Below are 18,643 nucleotides of genomic sequence, written 5' to 3'. Positions count from 1 at the left end.
GAGATCAAAACATCCAACACCGCGGAGACACCATCACGTGTTTCTCAACGCAGTGATCCAGAACACTGCCCTCATCCCTTATGGGAAATATGCAAATGCATGTAGAAAAGCCGCGGAGACACCATCACGTGTTTCTCAACGCAAGCAATAAATAGCCAGGTCTTTCACCGGGAAGGAACAACCAGTCCTTTTACTAGGCACTGCTCCTAATAGCCAGTTTCCTACTCCACAATGATGAGGGGCAAATACCCCGAAACAGCTGTCTGTGGATGGATACCATGTTTTGTCATAGGTGGTTTTCCTTTTTGGATGCTGCCCTTCCCGTGGCTGTTCCTTCCCGGTGAAAGACCTGGCTATTTATTGCTTGCGTTGAGAAACACGCGATGGTGTCTCCGCGGTGTTGGATGTTTTGATCTCCCCGAGGTCATTCATCCTTATGTTTATAGTCCTTTTACTAGGCACTGCTCCTAATAGCCAGTTTCCTACTCCACACTGATGAGGGGCAAATACCCCGAAACAGCTGTCTGTGGATGGATACCATGTTTTGGCATAGGTGGTTTTCCTTTTTGGATGCTGCCCTTCCCGTGGTTGTTCCTTCCCTGTGAAAGACCTGGCTATTTATTGCTTGCGTTGAGAAACATGTGATGGTGTCTCCGCGTTTTTTTTTACATTTCTCATTATTAGACATAATTTATGGACATCTATGTTTGATTTATTTGCCTGCGTGGATTGCTGTTATGACCTGGTGGTCAGGACAATAATGGACCTGGTGGTTAAGAGCACACGGAATGACCTGATAGTTACTGATAATAAAGGACGAGCTCTGGGACGTGGGAACTCTGCTGACCGCAATCCCTAATCCTATCAACCACACTAGAAATAGCCGTGGATTGCTCCTAACGCTCCCTATGCAACTCGGCACAGCCTAAGGAACTAGCTAGCCCTGAAGATAGAAAAATAAAGCCTACCTTGCTTTAGAGAAATTCCCCAAAGGAAAAGGCAGCCCCCACATATAATGACTGTGAGTAAAGATGAAAATACAAACACAGAGATGAAATAGATTTAGCAAAGTGAGGCCGACTTACTGAACAGACTGAGGATAGGAAAGGTTGCTTTGCGGTCAGCACAAAAAACTACAAAAAGACCACGCAGAGGGCGCAAAAAGACCCTCCGCACCGACTCACGGTGCGGAGGCGCTCCCTCTGCGTCCCAGAGCTTCCAGCAAGCAAGACAACAATAAAAATAGCAAGCTGGACAGAAAAATAGCAAACCAAAGAAAATACAAGCAGGAACTTAGCTTCTGCTGGGAAGAAAGGTCACAAGAACGATCCAGGAGTGAACTAGACCAATACTGGAACATTGACAGGTGGCATGGAGCAAAGATCTAAGTGGAGTTAAATAGAGCAGCCAGCTAACAAATCAACCTCGTCACCTGTGGAAGGAAACTCAGAAACACCCACCAGAGGAAGTCCATGGACAGAACCAGCCGAAGTACCATTCATGACCACAGGAGGGAGCCCGACAACAGAATTCACAACAGATTGCATGGGTTGTTACCGACATCTAATGAGAATTTAATGTCAGTAGCACCTTTAAAAATATATTTACCGGAACTAGAGAGAGTACAAAGGAGGGCAACAAAATTAATAAAGGGGATGGGAGAACTACAATACCCAGATAGATTAGCGAAATTAGGATTATTTAGTCTAGAAAAAAGACGACTGAGGGGCGATCTAATAACCATGTATAAGTATATAAGGGGACAATACAAATATCTCGCTGAGGATCTGTTTATACCAAGGAAGGTGACGGGCACAAGGGGGCATTCTTTGCGTCTGGAGGAGAGAAGGTTTTTCCACCAACATAGAAGAGGATTCTTTACTGTTAGGGCAGTGAGAATCTGGAATTGCTTGCCTGAGGAGGTGGTGATGGCGAACTCAGTCGAGGGGTTCAAGAGAGGCCTGGATGTCTTCCTGGAGCAGAACAATATTGTATCATACAATTAGGTTCTGTAGAAGGACGTAGATCTGGGGATTTATTATGATGGAATATAGGCTGAACTGGATGGACAAATGTCTTTTTTCGGCCTTACTAACTATGTTACTATGTTACCGTACTTAGAAAATTGGTCACCTGTTCAACACATACGGTAATCCCCCTGCACTATTTGCTATCACTCAATTCATAAAAGTCCAATCTGTCAAATTGTAAAGTAAATTAAGCCGATTAGTAAACAATGTAACAAGAAAAAACAATTGTAAAGCCAGAATTACGGGGTTTGTCGGTCACCGAAATATTGCAATAAAAGGCGATCAAAATGTCATATCTAACCTAAAATAGTATCAGTAAAAACAATTCAGGGTGCAAAAAACAATCTCTCACACAGATCCATATCCCAAAATTGAAAGAGTAAAGGTACCTTCACACATAACGATATTGTTAACGATATCGTTGCTTTTTGTGACGTAGCAACGATATCGTTAATAAAATCGTTATGTGTGACAGCGACCAACGATCAGGCCCCTGCTGGGAGATCGTTGGTCGCTGAAGAAAGTCCAGAACTTTATTTCGTCGCTGGATCTCCCGTGGACATCGCTGGATCGGCGTGTATGACACCGATCCAGCGATGTCTTCACTGGTAACCAGGGTAAACATCGGGTAACTAAGCGCAGGGCCGCGCTTAGTAACCCGATGTTTACCCTGGTTACCATCCTAAAAGTAAAAAAAACAAACAGTACATACTTACCTAACGCTGTCTGTCCTCGGCGCTGTGCTCTGCACTCCTCCTGCACTGGCTGTGAGCGTCGGTCAGCCGGAAAGCAGAGCGGTGACGTCACCGCTCTGCTTTCCGGCCGCTGTGCTCACACAGACAGTACAGGAGGAGTGCAGAGCACAGCGCTGGAGGACAGACAGCGTTAGGTAAGTATGTACTGTTTGTTTTTTTTACTTTTAGGAAGGTAACCAGGGTAAACATCGGGTTACTAAGTGCGGCCCTGCGCTTAGTTACCCGATGTTTACCCTGGTTACCGGCATCGTTGGTCGCTGGAGAGCGGTCTGTGTGACAGCTCTCCAGCGACCAAACAGCGACGTTGCAGCGATCCGGATCGTTGTCGGTATCGCTGCAGCGTCGCTTAATGTGAAGGGGCCTTTACAGGTCTCAGAAAATGAGGACACAAGCAATTTTTTTCCCACCATTTAAAGGGAACCTGTCAGCAGGATTGTGCACAGTCACCTACAGACAGTTTTCTCTCTAGCTGGATAACATCAAGAAAATGTATTAGTGCCATACTAACCATGCGATTATGCTGCAGAGCAGATACCACGGCCGGCTGCTGCCTGCAGAAGCGTTTTTTGTCTCTTTCTTCAGAATGTTAGGTATTCATTATGCAAACTAGGGGCAGGTCAGTGAGGGATCAGTGTCAGCAGTCTGCATGATGAATATATACTCAGAGCACCACATACACTAACCCCACCTTAGGGCACGAGAATCTCTAAAACAAAACTGAAAATAAAGATTAAGAAACAACCACAAGACGGATTTCATCACCCAAGGCATCATTGTAATCAGTAGAACGGCGCCGACCTGACATTGTTTGTAGGTTACTGTGCACAATCCTGCTGACAGGTTCCCTTTAAATAATAAAAAAAAAGATATGTTTTGTATCTGCATAATTGTGCTTACCTGGAGAATAATAATGACAGGTCTGTTTTAGTGTGTAGTGAACAAAGTAAATAAAGAAACCCCCAAAAGTTTGTGAAATTGCACTTTGTATTGCCATTTCAGTGCACTTGGAATTTTTCCCACTTTCATATAATAAAATGAATGTGGTCATTCAAAAGTACAACTCATCCAGCATAAAAGAAGACCTTATATGCATGTGGAAAGAAAACTAAAAAAAAAGTTATGGCTCTTGGAAGAAGGAGAGGAAAATGGAAAAAATAAATAAAATAAAAACAGAAGTGAAGGGGTTAACTAGTGGTGTAAAAAAAATGGAGGGATCAACAACACTAAGGTTCGTGCACTAGAATAAAATAGGGAGGTAGTGGTTCTCCTCTTAGTGTTATTATTATTATTATTATTATTTATTTATATAGCACCATTGATTCCATGGTGCTGTACATGAGAAGGGGTTACATACAAGTTACAAATATCACATACAGTAAACAAACTAACAATGACGGACTGATACAGAGGGGCGAGGACCCTGTCCTTGCGGGCTTACATTCTACAGGATTATGGGGAAGGAGACAGTAGGTTGAGGGTTGCAGGAGCTCCGGTGTTGGTGAGGCGGTAGCTCCGGTGTTGGTAAGGCGGTAGCTTCGTTGGTGATGAGGCAGCAGCGGTGTCAGTGCAGGCTGTAGGCTTTCCTGAAGAGATGAGTTTTCAGGTTCCGTCTGAAGGATCCGACTGTGGTTGATAGTCGGACGTGTTGGGGCAGAGAGTTCCAGAGGATGGGGGATATTCGGGAGAAGTCTTGGAGGCGATTGGATGAGGAGCGAATAAGTGTGGAGGAGAGAAGGAGGTCTTGGGAGGACCGGAGGTCACGTGAGGGAAGATATCGAGAGATTAGTTCAGAGATATATGGAGGAGACAGGTTGTGGATGGCTTTGTAGGTCAGTATTAGCAATTTGAACTGGATACGCTGAGGGAATGGGAGCCAGTGAAGAGATTTGCAGAGGGGGGAAGCGGAGGAGTAGCGAGGAGAGAGATGGATTAGTCGGGCAGCAGAGTTAAGGATGGACTGGAGAGGTACAAGGGTGTTAGCAGGGAGGCCACAGAAAAGGATGTTGCAGTAGTCAAGGCGGGAAATGATGAGGGCGTGTTCTTTGCTGCATGTGTATTATACACACATAGCTTTACAGCACGCACAATATGTACACTCTGCCACCTTGTCACAGCATATTTTGACTGACCATCAGTCAGAGGTAGCTGTCAATAACTCTCAATGCAAGCCTATAAAAGCCAAAGCAAGGCTCTCATAGACTAGACACTGAAGCGATCCTTTAGGATTAGACTGGCGCACATAACTGCAGAAGACAGCGGATGGCAAGTATAATACTAAGCGAATTTACATTAGTGGCACTATTCCAGTGCTGCAATAAAAAAAGAAAATGTTGGCGTGGTGCTTTACAGGTCCTGATTAGTTGCAGGACCTTTCATGATACCTGCAGGTCTAGCTCAGTTATCATTCCTGCACTGCACTGATCAGCTGATTTAGGGTAGTGATCAGGAAGGACACTGCGTCAGTGTTCTCCTCCATCACAATAAGCCGCTGGCAGACTATAAAACGCACACACTTTTACAAAGACTTTTTTTTGCTCGACAGTGCAAAAATATTGTAGTTTAATACAATTTTCATTTATATTTAAATAGATTTATTAAAAATGCTACTTTCAATAAAGTTTTTAGAACTTAAAAAAAAACAAAAACGTACCTTTTGGCCTGCACTACAGCGTCCTCTCATGTCCAATGCAGTATCTCCTTTTATCATTACAACCCTGTAGTTGTAAGTTCTTCTTTTATCTGCAGCAGACACCGTTTCATCAGCATCTGATCTGATCTCAATGTACTCTATGTCTGAACAAATGGTAAGAAAGGCAAGAATAAATATTTCCTCAATGGAAAACATTTTGTACACCATTAGTTATGGTTGTTGAACACTTTTTGGGCTCTAAAAATAAAATTGAATCCCTTATTGACCCCTCAATTTCCGTGAATTCTGACTCAGACGCCACAAATCTGACTCCACAGATCTGCCTCACTATGGATCATGTACATAAAGTGAAGCACAGATTCATCTCAACTAAAAGCCAAGATCCTTAGATCGGGAACAGAACAGACATTTATAGGACATTTTATAACTTTCCCAAATTCTTATGAAAACATTTACAGCACATCCTGCACTGAACTACTGTACCCAATTTATTATATATTTTAGGAGTCTGCCCATTTGATACTGACTACAACTCCACCAAGATGGACACCGACTGGGACTCCACAGCCCTGGTGGGACGGAGGCATTGTATTTGTTTATGTGCCCTGTGAGGTACTTATATACATTATTGTGTTATCGCTGTAACTATTGCTACTTTTTGGGGAAAAAGCATAACAAAATATTTTGTCATTAGCCATTAGTGTAGGCACAGTGTGGCGTACAGAGGAGTAGCGTCAGACTGTCGATTATATTCTTCCATCACCGTTGGCCCATTTAGCTAGTGAGACTTCTGAATTGTTTAAGTAATTACATATTAAAGATTCTTTTGATATTATTATTGAATGTGATCTGTGCCAGATCTGACCGCACATGACTAATAAGACACATTCTGCACACTTCTGCCATAATGTATAGATTTTTCATATAACTAATAGTGATGAGTGAATATACTCATTACTCGAGATTTCCTGAGCATGCTCGGGTGTCCTCAGAGTATTTTTTAGTGCTCGGAGATTTAGTTTTTCTTGCCGCAGCTGGATGATTTACATCTGTTAGCCAGCATAAGTACATGTGGGGATTCCCTAGCAACCAGGCAACCCCCACATGTACTTATGCTGGCTAACAGATGTAAATCATCCAGCTGCGGCAAGAAAAACTAAATCTCCGGGCACTAAAAAATACTCGGAGGACACCCAAGCGTGCTCAGGAAATCTCGAGTAACGAGTATATTCGCTCATCAATAATAACTAACCAAAATTGAATGCCACCAAACAGATTATGCAAAGTAGTACCTTGTCCCCTGTAGGTGCTGCGCCAGAGGTCGCGAATTATTTTATTGATTTCTTCCATTTTCATACTGTGAAACTTCATTATAGCTCTGTAAGAATAACATGTGAATAATAAAAATACTGATTAATTTTTTCATAAAAAATAAACCTGTGTAGTAACATGTACCTACTGTTACAATTTATTTCAAGCAACTGTAAGTGATTTTAATTGTTTTCCTTATACACATTTTTTTTCATAGACTACAATGGTTGCACAAGTAGGGCAACTGCACAGTTAAATCTATAAAACACTTATGCTGACGGGTTCGGATCAGCAGAAATTACCCCTATTCACTGGATAGGTGATAACTTAAATCGACATGGGTCCCAACAGTGGGACGGCCATCAAAACGTCAGAACAAGGGACTTGTCATTCTTGGTCTTGCATCGCTGCAAGCCTACCACCAAGAAGAGATGAATGGAGTTGGATGACAAAGATAGACAAATGCAGTGCTGCATTTCAAAGCCAAAGACACAAGTTCCTTGCCCTGGAAGCAATATGAATTTATAATCACCTAACCACAAGAATATCCCTTTCACCTAAGGACAAGAATATCCCTTTCACCTAAGGACAAGAATATCCCTTTCACCTAAGGACAAGAATATCCCTTTCACCTAAGGACTCACACAAATTCAGACATAATGAGTAGAGATGAGCGAATTTGCTCAGGTTCCCTCTAACTCGGCAAGCGATAGCACTTGCCGGATAAGCTGGAAAGGAAACCCGGCTTCCTGATTCGCGCCGGCCGATCAGCACCGCAGGTGAATGTGTCGCGGCTGTGTCACAGTCACAACACATGTATGGACAGCCCAACAAACAGGCTCTCCATGCATGTGTCATAACTGTCACACAGTATAGCACAACAAGAAGAACAAGCGTATGCACAGAAATTGGGATCACCACAACACGTTATAACAATATAACAGCTCCATTATTCTGACACGCTTGCTGGCTATGGTTATTGGAATAGGTGACCGCACTAGGGCTAGGTAAGACCCCTTTAATCACCCCTTGGAGGTGGATGTAGTGGGATTAGTATCTGAGTATTTAGTCTCTTCCCTACCCACCCTTACTTGGGCAATAGTTCTTATATGGGACCAGGCTCCTAGACTTTTTTGGAGTGTGTATATGGGTTGGGGAAAAGTTGTCAGTAACAGATGTGTTCTTATGCCTAATTATGGTAAAACCTTTAGATTAAGCTGTGTGGGATGTTGGCGTATTTGCAGTATTTATGATATATATTGTATTCATGGACCCTTTATGTCCTTTTTGTTTTTAGATGTTTTTAAATGTTTTGTTCACGTTGTTCTCTGAATAAAAGATTTATTATATTGTTATAACGTGTTGTGGTGATCCCAATTTCTGTGCATACGCTTGTTCTTCTTGTTGTGCTATACTGTTTGTTGGTATGCATATGGTGATCCCCCCTTTATATTGTAAGATTTGATGGTGCCCGCTCATACACAAGTACTTAGATAACTGTCACACAGGCGCGACACAGGCCACTGCTGAACCGATCAGCTGATGATGCGGAGATGGAAGGAACTAAGGCCTCTCCACAAAGCTATTTACAAATGAATAAAGAGACAGAAAAGATATTTATCATTATACGAAATGCCTCAGTAAGTTTTGCATTCTCATAGAATAAGGTCATTTAAGTCAAATTATAAGATCTAATAATTCAGCATATTCCTTTCACTGAACAATGGAAACATCAGCACTTTCATTATCAGACTAAAAAAAAGAGTCTTTAAACTGCTGCACATTGAAAAAAAAAATGGTTATAAATGGAAGAATAGCTAGAACTAGAAAAAGCAATATAGTAATACATAGTCCAAAAGCAGAGAAAAATCAACAAGAATATACACCATTGAGATGTAAAATATGATAAATGAATGTTCACTATGTTATGATAGAAATTTGCCTATATAGATGTAGCAGAGGTCTGTATGACTCTTAACACAGTATATTAACTCCCTCTGAAAGTTATTTCACTTAAAGAAGTTGTGCCATGAGGCATTTTGTGGTTTAGAGCTCCTAAACAGTGACAGATGTTCACAGAAAATGTTTAACGTTGATAACTTGAATAAAAAAATATTTTTTAAATATTGTTTTCTGGTTTCCTTTTATGTCATAGTAAACAGGAGAGATTGTGGAAGGAATTACAAGAAAACCAATGTGACAGAAGGTGTCTCTTCTTCACTGGATCAGACGCCAGTTCTGTACATTTATACTTTCCTTCCTCACTGATGTGGTCAAATATTCCCTTAATACATTCCAGAATCACAGGAATCCATTTTTTATTTCTAAAAATGATATGTGCGCTCATTATTTCACCACCGAAAAACACTCCTGTCTAACTCTTAGTTGATTTATGTTTGAGTGTGTGTGTGTGTAGGTTTGGACACTGACGAGGAAAAGGCAACAATTAGTGATGAGCGAACCTGCTCGGATAATATCTTATCCGAGTATCTGGGAGAGCTCATATATTATGTTCCAGTTCCCGGCAACTCTCATTTGTGGCTGTTAGACAGCCTGAACATATGTGGGGACTGCCTGTTTGTTAGGGAATCCCCACATGAGGAACTTGAACATAATATATGAGCACTCCCAGATACTATGATAACACCAAAGCATGCTCGGATAAGACATTATTCGAACACGTTCGTTCATCACTAGTAATAATTTTTGATCTTTTGAGTTTCAGGCTCCATATTTCACCATCCACTTCTGCTTCGAATGTGAGACTACCATCATTTTATAGACAATCATCTTGGTTAAATAATTCATAAATATGACTTGCAACTATTTTGCAAATGATTAGTTATGCAGATTCTTGTCATGTCACTGCATTGTTAATGTTTTACTCCTAAAAATCTACATTTTAATTTTTTATTATTTTGTTAGTATTTTGTAAATCCACCTTTGGCTTTCTACACCGCTTGAATCCTTTTAGGCATGATCTCGATCAGATTCAAGCATGTCTTGACCTGAAATCTGATGCCAGGCCTGTTCTACATGTTCCCAAAGTTGGTGCATACTGGTCAACTCACTTGGGTATGTATACAGTTTTTTCTTCATCTCTACCCACAAATGTTCAATTGGGTTGAGGTCTGGGGACTATGAGCTCAAATCTTGCACCTCTACTTCATTGTCATTGAACCATTTTGCCACTCTCAATGTATGCTTGGGGTCAATGCCCTGCAGGAACACTACATCGTCCTTTTCATACCCAAGTGTATGAAGTAACTCATCTTGTAGGATACTCACACATAGCTCAGCATTTAGCAGACCACCATTGACCATGGTCAAGTATCTAACGCCTTTGACTGTGAAACAACCTGATATCATCAGGCTTCCTCCACTGAACTTGACAGTTCATTCAATTTCTCTATCGTTAGGTCCATTTTCCCATGTTTCTTCCAGACCCATTTGCATTCATCAGAGCTTAGTCTATTGACTTTTGTCTCATCGCTCCAATTCACTCATTAATAATCTTCTACTGTCCACTTTTCGCACTTTTTTGCAAACTCGAGCCAATTCTTCTTATATTCCAGACTTGGGTAATATGCATCTCAAAGTGCTTGAATGGACATCTTTGAGCTGTGGTTTGTCGCGCCAGAACTGATAGACCTTGTGATGAGCCGACTTGTTGACTCCGATATTTTGCCTGCATGTCCACCTATGGGCTTTTAAATGGATGGACGGACTTTATTTCATATTCTTCCAACTATCATGGCATTCATATGATGCAGTTTGGCAATTTTATTAGCCAAGAGACTGCTATCGATGAGCTGGATGATGCAGTTTCTCTTTTCTTAGGAAATTTTCTTCATGGCAGCTCCTCGATTTGAACCAGTGACCTTTCTCTTGGGAATCAACCTAAGAACATGCTTAGCTATTAGAGAATGTGAGAACAGGTTGCATTTTGTAGCATACAGGAAAAAAGATTTTTCCACCACCAGGAGCAAAACAGTATGTCACAACTCTGTTGTTGGGTGACCTTGGACCAGGGTCTCCTTCCCTGTCCCTAACGCTAGGGGGCACACTAGCGCTCCCTGCTCCCCGGATTACTTCTGATGGTGAAGATGCCAGACCCACCACGTACTTTGCCTTAGCTGCTGAATTCACCCTTAGTCTGTACCCTTCCCCCATGCAAGGAAGAGGGGAGTAGTAGTATACTGTAGTACACCAAACCAGACTAACACAGGGGTACAAACAGGATTAACAAAAAAATACCAGATACAAATATACTCACATATGTAACTGAGGAACGCAACGGGGAGTGGAGGATGGGGTTAAACCAAATTAGGAGAAAAAAGGGAATTATCGCACACTCAAAACCTAGCAACAGCCACAGATACGTACACAAAACGCCTTTCTCCAATAATAACAACTAACCACCTTCAGACATGCAGCAAAAGCCTACTCTGACAATGAGTGCTAGCCAGGGCCCAAACTATATAGTGGATGGGAGTGGCTAACAGTGAACAGCTGAGAGCCTAAATGCAGGAAAGCTTCCAGGAGCTCCCAACAGAGCAGATTAACCCCTGCACTGCCAAAAGAAATTTACACTGTTTAATAAGGTGAAATGCTTCTAATCAGTGCAGGAGAAAGAGAAATCAGACGCTGCGGTCTTCTGGCTCCTCTTTGTTCAGGTAAACTCATGACACAGTAGTAATGCAGTGACATGACAAGAATCTGCATAACTAATTATATGCTAAATAGCTGCAAGTCAAATTCATGTATGAGATAGCCAAGATGATAGTCTATAAAATGATCCTGGTCTCACACTCAGCAGTAGTGAATGGCAAGATATGTAGCCTGAAAGTAAAAGATTGTTATTAGTGATGAGCGAATATACTCGTTACTCGAGATTTCTCGAGCATACTCGGGGTCCTCAGAGTATTTTTTAGTGCTAGGGAATCCTCACATGTACTAATGCTGGCTATCAGATGTAAATCATTCAGCTGCGGCAAGAAAAACTAAATCTCCGAGCACTAAAAAATACTCGGAGGACCCCCGAGCATGCTCGAGAAATCTTCACGTGCCTGTATGACCTCCCTACAACTCCTGGGCATGCTCCTGATGAGGCGGTGGATGGTCTCCTGAGAGATCTCCTCCCAGACCTGGACTAAAGCATCCGCCAACTCCTAGAAAGTCTGTGGTGCAATGTGACGTTGGTGGATGGTGCGAGACATGATGCCCCAGATGTGTTCAATCGGATTCAGGTCTGGGGAACGGGCGGGCCAGTCCATAGCTTCAATGCATTCATCTTGCAGGAACTGCTGACACACTTCAGCGACATGAGGTCTGGCATTGTCCTGCATAAAGAAGAACCCAGGGCCAACCGCACCAGCATATGGTCTCACAAGGGGTCTGAGGATCTCATCTCGGTACCTAATGGCAGTCAGGCTACCGCTGGCGAGCACATGGAGGGCTGTGCGGCCCTACAAAGAACTGCCACCCCACACCATTACTGATCCACTGGCAAACCGGTCATGCTGAAGAATGTTGCAGGCAGCAGATCACTCTCCACGGGGTCTCCAGACTCCAGTCACATCTGTCACATGTGCTCAGTGTGAACCTGCTTTCATCTGTGAAGAGCACAGGGCACCAGTGGCGAATTTGCCAATCCTGGTATTCTGTGGCAAATGCCAAGCGTCATGCACGGTGTTGGGCTGTAAGCACAACCCCCATCAGTGGACATCGGACATTCAGACCATCCTCATGGAGTCCGTTTCTAACCTTTTATGCAGACACATGCACATTTGTGGCTTGCTGGAGGTCATTTTCCAGGGCTCTGGCAGTGCTCTTCCTTGCACAAAGGCTGAGTTAGCAGTCCTGCTGCTGGGTTGTTGCCCTCCTACGGCCCCCTCCACGTCTCCTGGTGTACCGCCCTGTCTCCTGGTAGTGCCTCCAGCCTCTGGACACTACGCTGACAGACATAGCAAACCTTCTTGCCACAGCTCGCATTGATGTGCCATCCTGGATGAGCTGCACTACCTGAGTCACTTGTGTGTTGTAGAGTCTGTCTCATGCTACCACGAGTGTGAAAGCACAACCAACATTCAAAAGAGACCAAATCATCAGCCAGATAGCATTGGTACTGAGATGTGGTCTGTGGTCCCCACCTGCAGAATCACTCCTTTATTGAGTGTGTCTTGATAATTGCCAATAATTTCTGTTGTCTATTCCATTTGCACACCAGCAAGTGAAATTGATTGTCAAACATTGTTTGCGTTCTAAGTGGACAGTTTGATTTCACAGAAGTTTGATTTACTTGGAGTTATATTCTGTTGTTTAAGTGTTCCCTTTATTTTTTTGAGCAGTGTAGTATCCCAGTATGACATGTAAATGTTTGCACTGGATGGGGAGGGGGAAAGAACAGCCACCATTGAAGCTCCCCGTTTCTGTAAATAAAAATAGTTAAAAAATATTCCTTTCTAATCCCATAAGATTTTCAGAGAAAAAAAAACCCCCTACATTGGTAAATATACTATCTCCGAGCTTATATGCAAATATAAACCTTCATCCAAAAAATACCTGGCTACACACAAAAGGCTTCTAAGGATGTGAACTAGAGATGGGCGGACACCTGTATGGTCGGGTCTGGTGGGTTCAGCTGAACAGTTACAAACAGTTCGGGTTCGGGTGCCAGAACAGTTCGCTGACCCCTTTTATGTCCATGACAGCGTGGCAAACACTGCTTCTAAACGGCAGTGAAATCATCCCCACCAACCAGAGCCGCCGTTCCCACGCTGTCAAAAGACAGCGTGAACGCTCAGCTATGATCAGAGATATAATGCATGACAAACACCCGGTGTACGGGCAGCTGAACCCGACCAGTAACACAGACTTACTGGTGAAGTTTGTGTTCAGTGTCCGTGCCCGAACAAGTAGGTGTTCGGTACCGACTCCGAACTTTACTGTTCGGGTTCGCCCGTCTTTAATGTGGACATAGTATCTGCACATGTTGCAGACATACCGAAAATACGACAAATTTTTTGTTATCTGTTACCAAAAAACAGACTGCATGAATAATTTCATAAACTGTAACTCATCATATTTAGTACTAGCTATTGAACCCGTTCTACGCCTGGGTGGCGAGCATTTTTATTGGTATATGGTCTCCTTCCTGGTATGTGCTGCTTCCATCCTGCACCCTAATCTTGTCATGTGCTGCTACCATCTTGCACACCCCATAGGCAGACCCTGTAGTATAAGACAGCACTCCATAGGCAGACCCTGTATTATAAGACAGCACCCCAAAGGCAGACCCTGCAGTATAAGACAGCTCTCCTTAGGCAGACCCTGTATTATAAAAGACAGCACCCCATAGGCAGACCATGTAGTATAAGACAGCACCCCATAGGCAGATCCTGTAGTATAAGACAGCACCCCATAGGCAGACCCTGTAGTATAAGACAGCTCCCCATAGGCAGACCTTTATAGTGTAAGACAGCACCCCACAGGCAGACCCTGTAGTATAAGGCAGCACCCCATTGGCAGACCCTGTAGTATAAGGCAGCACACCGCCATAGGCAGACTCTGTAGTATAAGGCAGCACACCGCCATAGGCAGACTCTGTAGTATAAGGCAGCACCCTATAGGCAGACTCTGTAGTATAAGGCAGCACCCCTCAAAGGCAGACTCTGTAATATAAGGCAGCACCCCCCACAGGCAGACTCTGTAGTATAAGGCAGCACCCCCCCACAGGCAGACTCTGTAGTATAAACCAGCCCCCCCCCACAGGCAGACTCTGTAGTATAAGGCAGCACCCCCCACAGGCTGACCCTATAGTATAAGACAGCATCCCATAGGCAGACCCTGTAGTATAAGATAGTACCCCATAGGCAGACCCTGTAGTTTAAGGCAACACCCCATAGGCAGACACTGTAGCATAAGGCAGCATCCCATGGGCAGACATTGTAGTATAAGGCAGCACCCCATAGGCACTCTGTAACATAGGGCAGCACCCCCCACAGGCAGACTCCCTAATATAAGGCAGCACCCCCCCCCACAGGCAGACTCTGTAGTATAAGGCAGCACCCCCCCACAGGCAGACTCTGCAGTATAAGGCAGCACCCCCAAAGGCAGACCCCGTAGTATAAGACAGCACCCCATAGGCAGACCCTGTAGTATAAGACAGCACCCCATAGGCAGACCCTGTAGTATAAGGCTGCACCCCACAGGCAGACTCTGTAGTATAAGGCGGCAGCACCCCCCACAGGCAGACTGTGGTATAAGGAAGCACCCCCACACAGACTCTGTAGTATAAGGCAGAACACCCCCCACACAGGCAGACTCTGTAGTATAAGGCAGTCCCATAAAGAAAAACAGTAATACTCACCTCTCTTCTTCCTGGTTCCTGCCCTGCTCCCGCTCACCTCTGGACCACGGGTGCTGGGCAGTGACGTCATCGCGCCCCCTGTCAGTGTCGGCATCGGTGATGTCAGACGCTGACAGGGAGATGACTTCTCACGATGGCCCCCTCTGCCCCACCGGTAGCTATGCGCATACCACGATCTCCTGGGCCACAATCCTCATCCCCGGCAGCGTAAGTCTGTGGGGTCCAGACTGTGCAGGTGCATCGCGCTTGCGTAGTCTATAAAGGCTTAGGGCAGAGTGACGTTCCCACCATTATATTATAGATATCTCACCACATGTAAAATCTGTGACATACAGTATTACAGTATGTCGGTTGTACAGCTAACTCATTGAATATGTGCATCAGAAGGCATTTATCTGATGCTGCAAATAAATTAACTACTAAACATTTCTCCATAGAGCACAATGGAGACACTTCTTACATGATTATAGGGATAGAACAGATTAAAAAAAACCCTAAAGAGGAGGTGATCACCGACGAAAACTATTAAATTGTGAATACTGGTGGATCTATGAGTTAAATACAAGGTCCCCTTTTCGAATGAATATAAAAAATGATCTGATTTATCAATACGAATTATTTCTATATGAATTGCTTACTTTTATAATAATCTGTGTGCATGTTAAAATAATTTGAGTGTGTTCTTAAATCATTTTCATTGGATAGGAGGATTTGTGGGTTGTGATCCGCGCTGCCAGCTCATCCAAATCAGACACAATGTACAATTGAACACCGGTTTATTGCCTGTAAATATTCCCACTTCTCTAGTGGCATTAGTTTTCTTGTCTCTTAGGACTTATTTTTAATTGTAGTCTATTAGACATTAATTTTTAGTTCTGAATGCTGTAATACCTTTACTTTTTATCACCCTACATTTAATCCCTCACCTCTATCACCCTATCTATGCCCTCAATTCCACTAATGGCCTAAGACTAACATCCTCAATAATCTCCCACTCCCGTCTCAAAGACTTCTCACGAGCTTCCCCACTTCTCTGGAATGCACTACCAAGCACAATTTGATTAATCCCCAATAGCCACAGTTTTAAGCATGCCCTACAACCGCACTTCTTTAGACTGGCCCATCGCCTCACTTCACTTATGTAACGATTTCAATTTTGCCCTTCAAAAATTTTCTTCCAAATCTAGTCCCTTATAACATCTGTTTACACAGCCTCAATGTACTTAATAGCACTGTATATCTGTAATTATTCAGATACTGGCTCATGCAGTGTTATGTGAATACCCTACTTATTATATTGATGACTGGACATGCAATATAAGCACTTTTACTATGCAAAAGAGGGTAGAAAGCAGCACAGCCCGATAAGGAGTAACCATATGGAGTCACCGCAGGAACCACTGAGCCCAGCGTGTACAGCGAGGTGCTCACGTCCAAGGCACAGGAAACATCTAGATCAGAAATGAAGAGAGACGTGGCAACACTCACCGATCCTGTGAAGAAGGCTTTACCTTTTATTAAAGCAAACGTGAGACCATCTTCATGGCATGGGGGAGACAAAATAGAGGAGGTGAGCGGGGGAGAGGACAACAGCCGTTTCGCGCCCACACCGGCGCTTCTACGGGTCCACACTGGACGGGAACAACGTCAGGTGAGATAAGCACAAAGGCTCCGTCCCCTGCAACGTGTATCCCGTCCAGAGCAGGCAGAAAACAGGTGCATATCAAGGGTACAATCAAAACAGTGAGTATTAAAATCAGTTACAAAAACATAAATATAAAGATATTGAACATGCACATATATGATCACAAAATCTCTATGGAAAACGACATAACAAATATATAAATCGTACGCAGTGTGGAAACTGTGCACAATGAACCTTTATAGTAACACCCAAATTGCTATCCTATACAAATCTTTCCTTGTCCATCAACACTATCATTATAGAGATGTTATGCTATTGGGAAAAATTAGAGTATAGGAAGGAGCATATTTTAAGTGCCGAATTATATCATAAATATGACACAAGGTTGGCAATATATAAGATGCAAATGTCATAAAAAAACGGACATATCAATTTTTTCATTGAGGCCAGCTGGTCCTGTGGCCTTAGTTTTCATTATCCACAGTGCCTCTCGTTGCAACAATAATTTATGAAGATCTCCTCCTTGTCTGGGTAGAAAAACCTTTTCTATTCCTGCGAATGTCAGTACATCAGGATTTCCTGCATGGCTCTCTCTGACATGTTGAATGAGTCTAGGAACACCTTTACCTGTCTCAATAGATTTTTGATGTTCTCTGAAACGGATAAAAAGTTTTCTGATGGTCTTCCCTATATAAAATCTCCTGCACGGACAAAAAATAATGTAAACTACATAATTAGTCCTACAGGTGATTAGTTGTTTAACTTGGTGTATATAGGGACCAATATGTAAGACAGGGGTCTGTATATGAAAACGGCAATATTTACATTGTCCACATTTATGATTCCCTTTTGGGGTCAACTGCTCTAGCCAGGTATTCTTATCGCTAGTTATGCGGTTACGCACTAGCATATCTCTAACTCTTTTCCCCCTCCTATTGGTGATAAGAGGGCCCCCAGCAGCTATATCAGTTAATCAAGTAAAAGTATTGTGGGTGAGAATAAAAAGAAGACTCTCACATACAAAATCTATATAACAATAATTCTTGAGACTACAGATAAGAGCAAATGTTATATAGATTTTGTATGTGAGAGTCTTCTTTTTATTCTCACCCACAATACTTTTACTTTTCAGGATGAATGGTACAGGCAGATCACCGGGACTGCCATGGGGACCCCGGCTGCATGTACTTTTGCCAATCTGTATATGGCTGTGTTCGAAGAGGACTATGTATATTCGCAATTGAACACTTTTTTGAAACATATTAGAGTTTATCTTAGATATATAGATGACGTATTCCTTATTTGGGACGGCACCGAGGACACTTTCAATCAGTTTGTCGACTTCCTAAATACTAAAAACACTATGGGGATGTCTTTCACTTCCAATTTTGGCGGTGATAAATTAGAATTTTTGGATGTTGCTATCCACATCCAAGAAGAGAAATTTTGTACTTCAGTGTTTCGTAAATCCGTTGCCGTTAACTCTTTACTACATTTCGATAGTTTTCACCCTCCCCATGTCAAAAAATCACTACCTTACAGTCAGTTGTTGAGGACAAAAAGGATTAACAACACAGTCAGAGGGTTTAAAGAACAGTCAGAGAATTTATGTGAACGATTGCGGGACAGAGGGTACCCTGAAGACATTCTAGGTGATGCCATCAAAAGGGTTAATACCCGCTCACAGCTAATGAATTCTACCAATAGTCCCCCTCGTCAATTCACCTTCTGCTTCCAGTATAGTTCCATGGATAGGGAAATTAGATCGACCATAAGGAAGCATTGGAATATTCTAGAGGGAGACAGAGAATTAACTGATATAGCTGCTGGGGGCCCTCTTATCACCAATAGAAGGGGGAAAAGAGTTAGGGTACCGTCACA

At 43.0% G+C, this 18,643-nt stretch overlaps 1 protein-coding gene across 2 annotated transcripts in view; it reads right to left on the bottom strand.

The window, feature by feature from the left end:
• RAD50 (RAD50 double strand break repair protein) overlaps window positions 1-18,643 on the bottom strand; it is a 214,321-nt gene that overhangs the window by 11,586 nt on the left and 184,092 nt on the right. For both annotated transcript variants that reach the window (XM_069763946.1, XM_069763947.1), the window contains exons 23-24: window positions 6,728-6,813; window positions 5,436-5,578 (exon numbers count right to left, since the gene is read on the bottom strand). In XM_069763946.1, the coding sequence (XP_069620047.1) occupies window positions 5,436-5,578; window positions 6,728-6,813 (229 nt within the window). The remainder of the gene's footprint in view (window positions 1-5,435; window positions 5,579-6,727; window positions 6,814-18,643) is intronic.

This window comes from Ranitomeya imitator, chromosome 4, assembly GCF_032444005.1.
Source record: "Ranitomeya imitator isolate aRanImi1 chromosome 4, aRanImi1.pri, whole genome shotgun sequence".
NCBI lineage: Eukaryota > Metazoa > Chordata > Amphibia > Anura > Dendrobatidae > Ranitomeya > Ranitomeya imitator.
The sequence above is the reverse complement of the archived record's forward strand: the minus strand, read 5'-3'. Positions and strand labels throughout refer to the sequence as shown.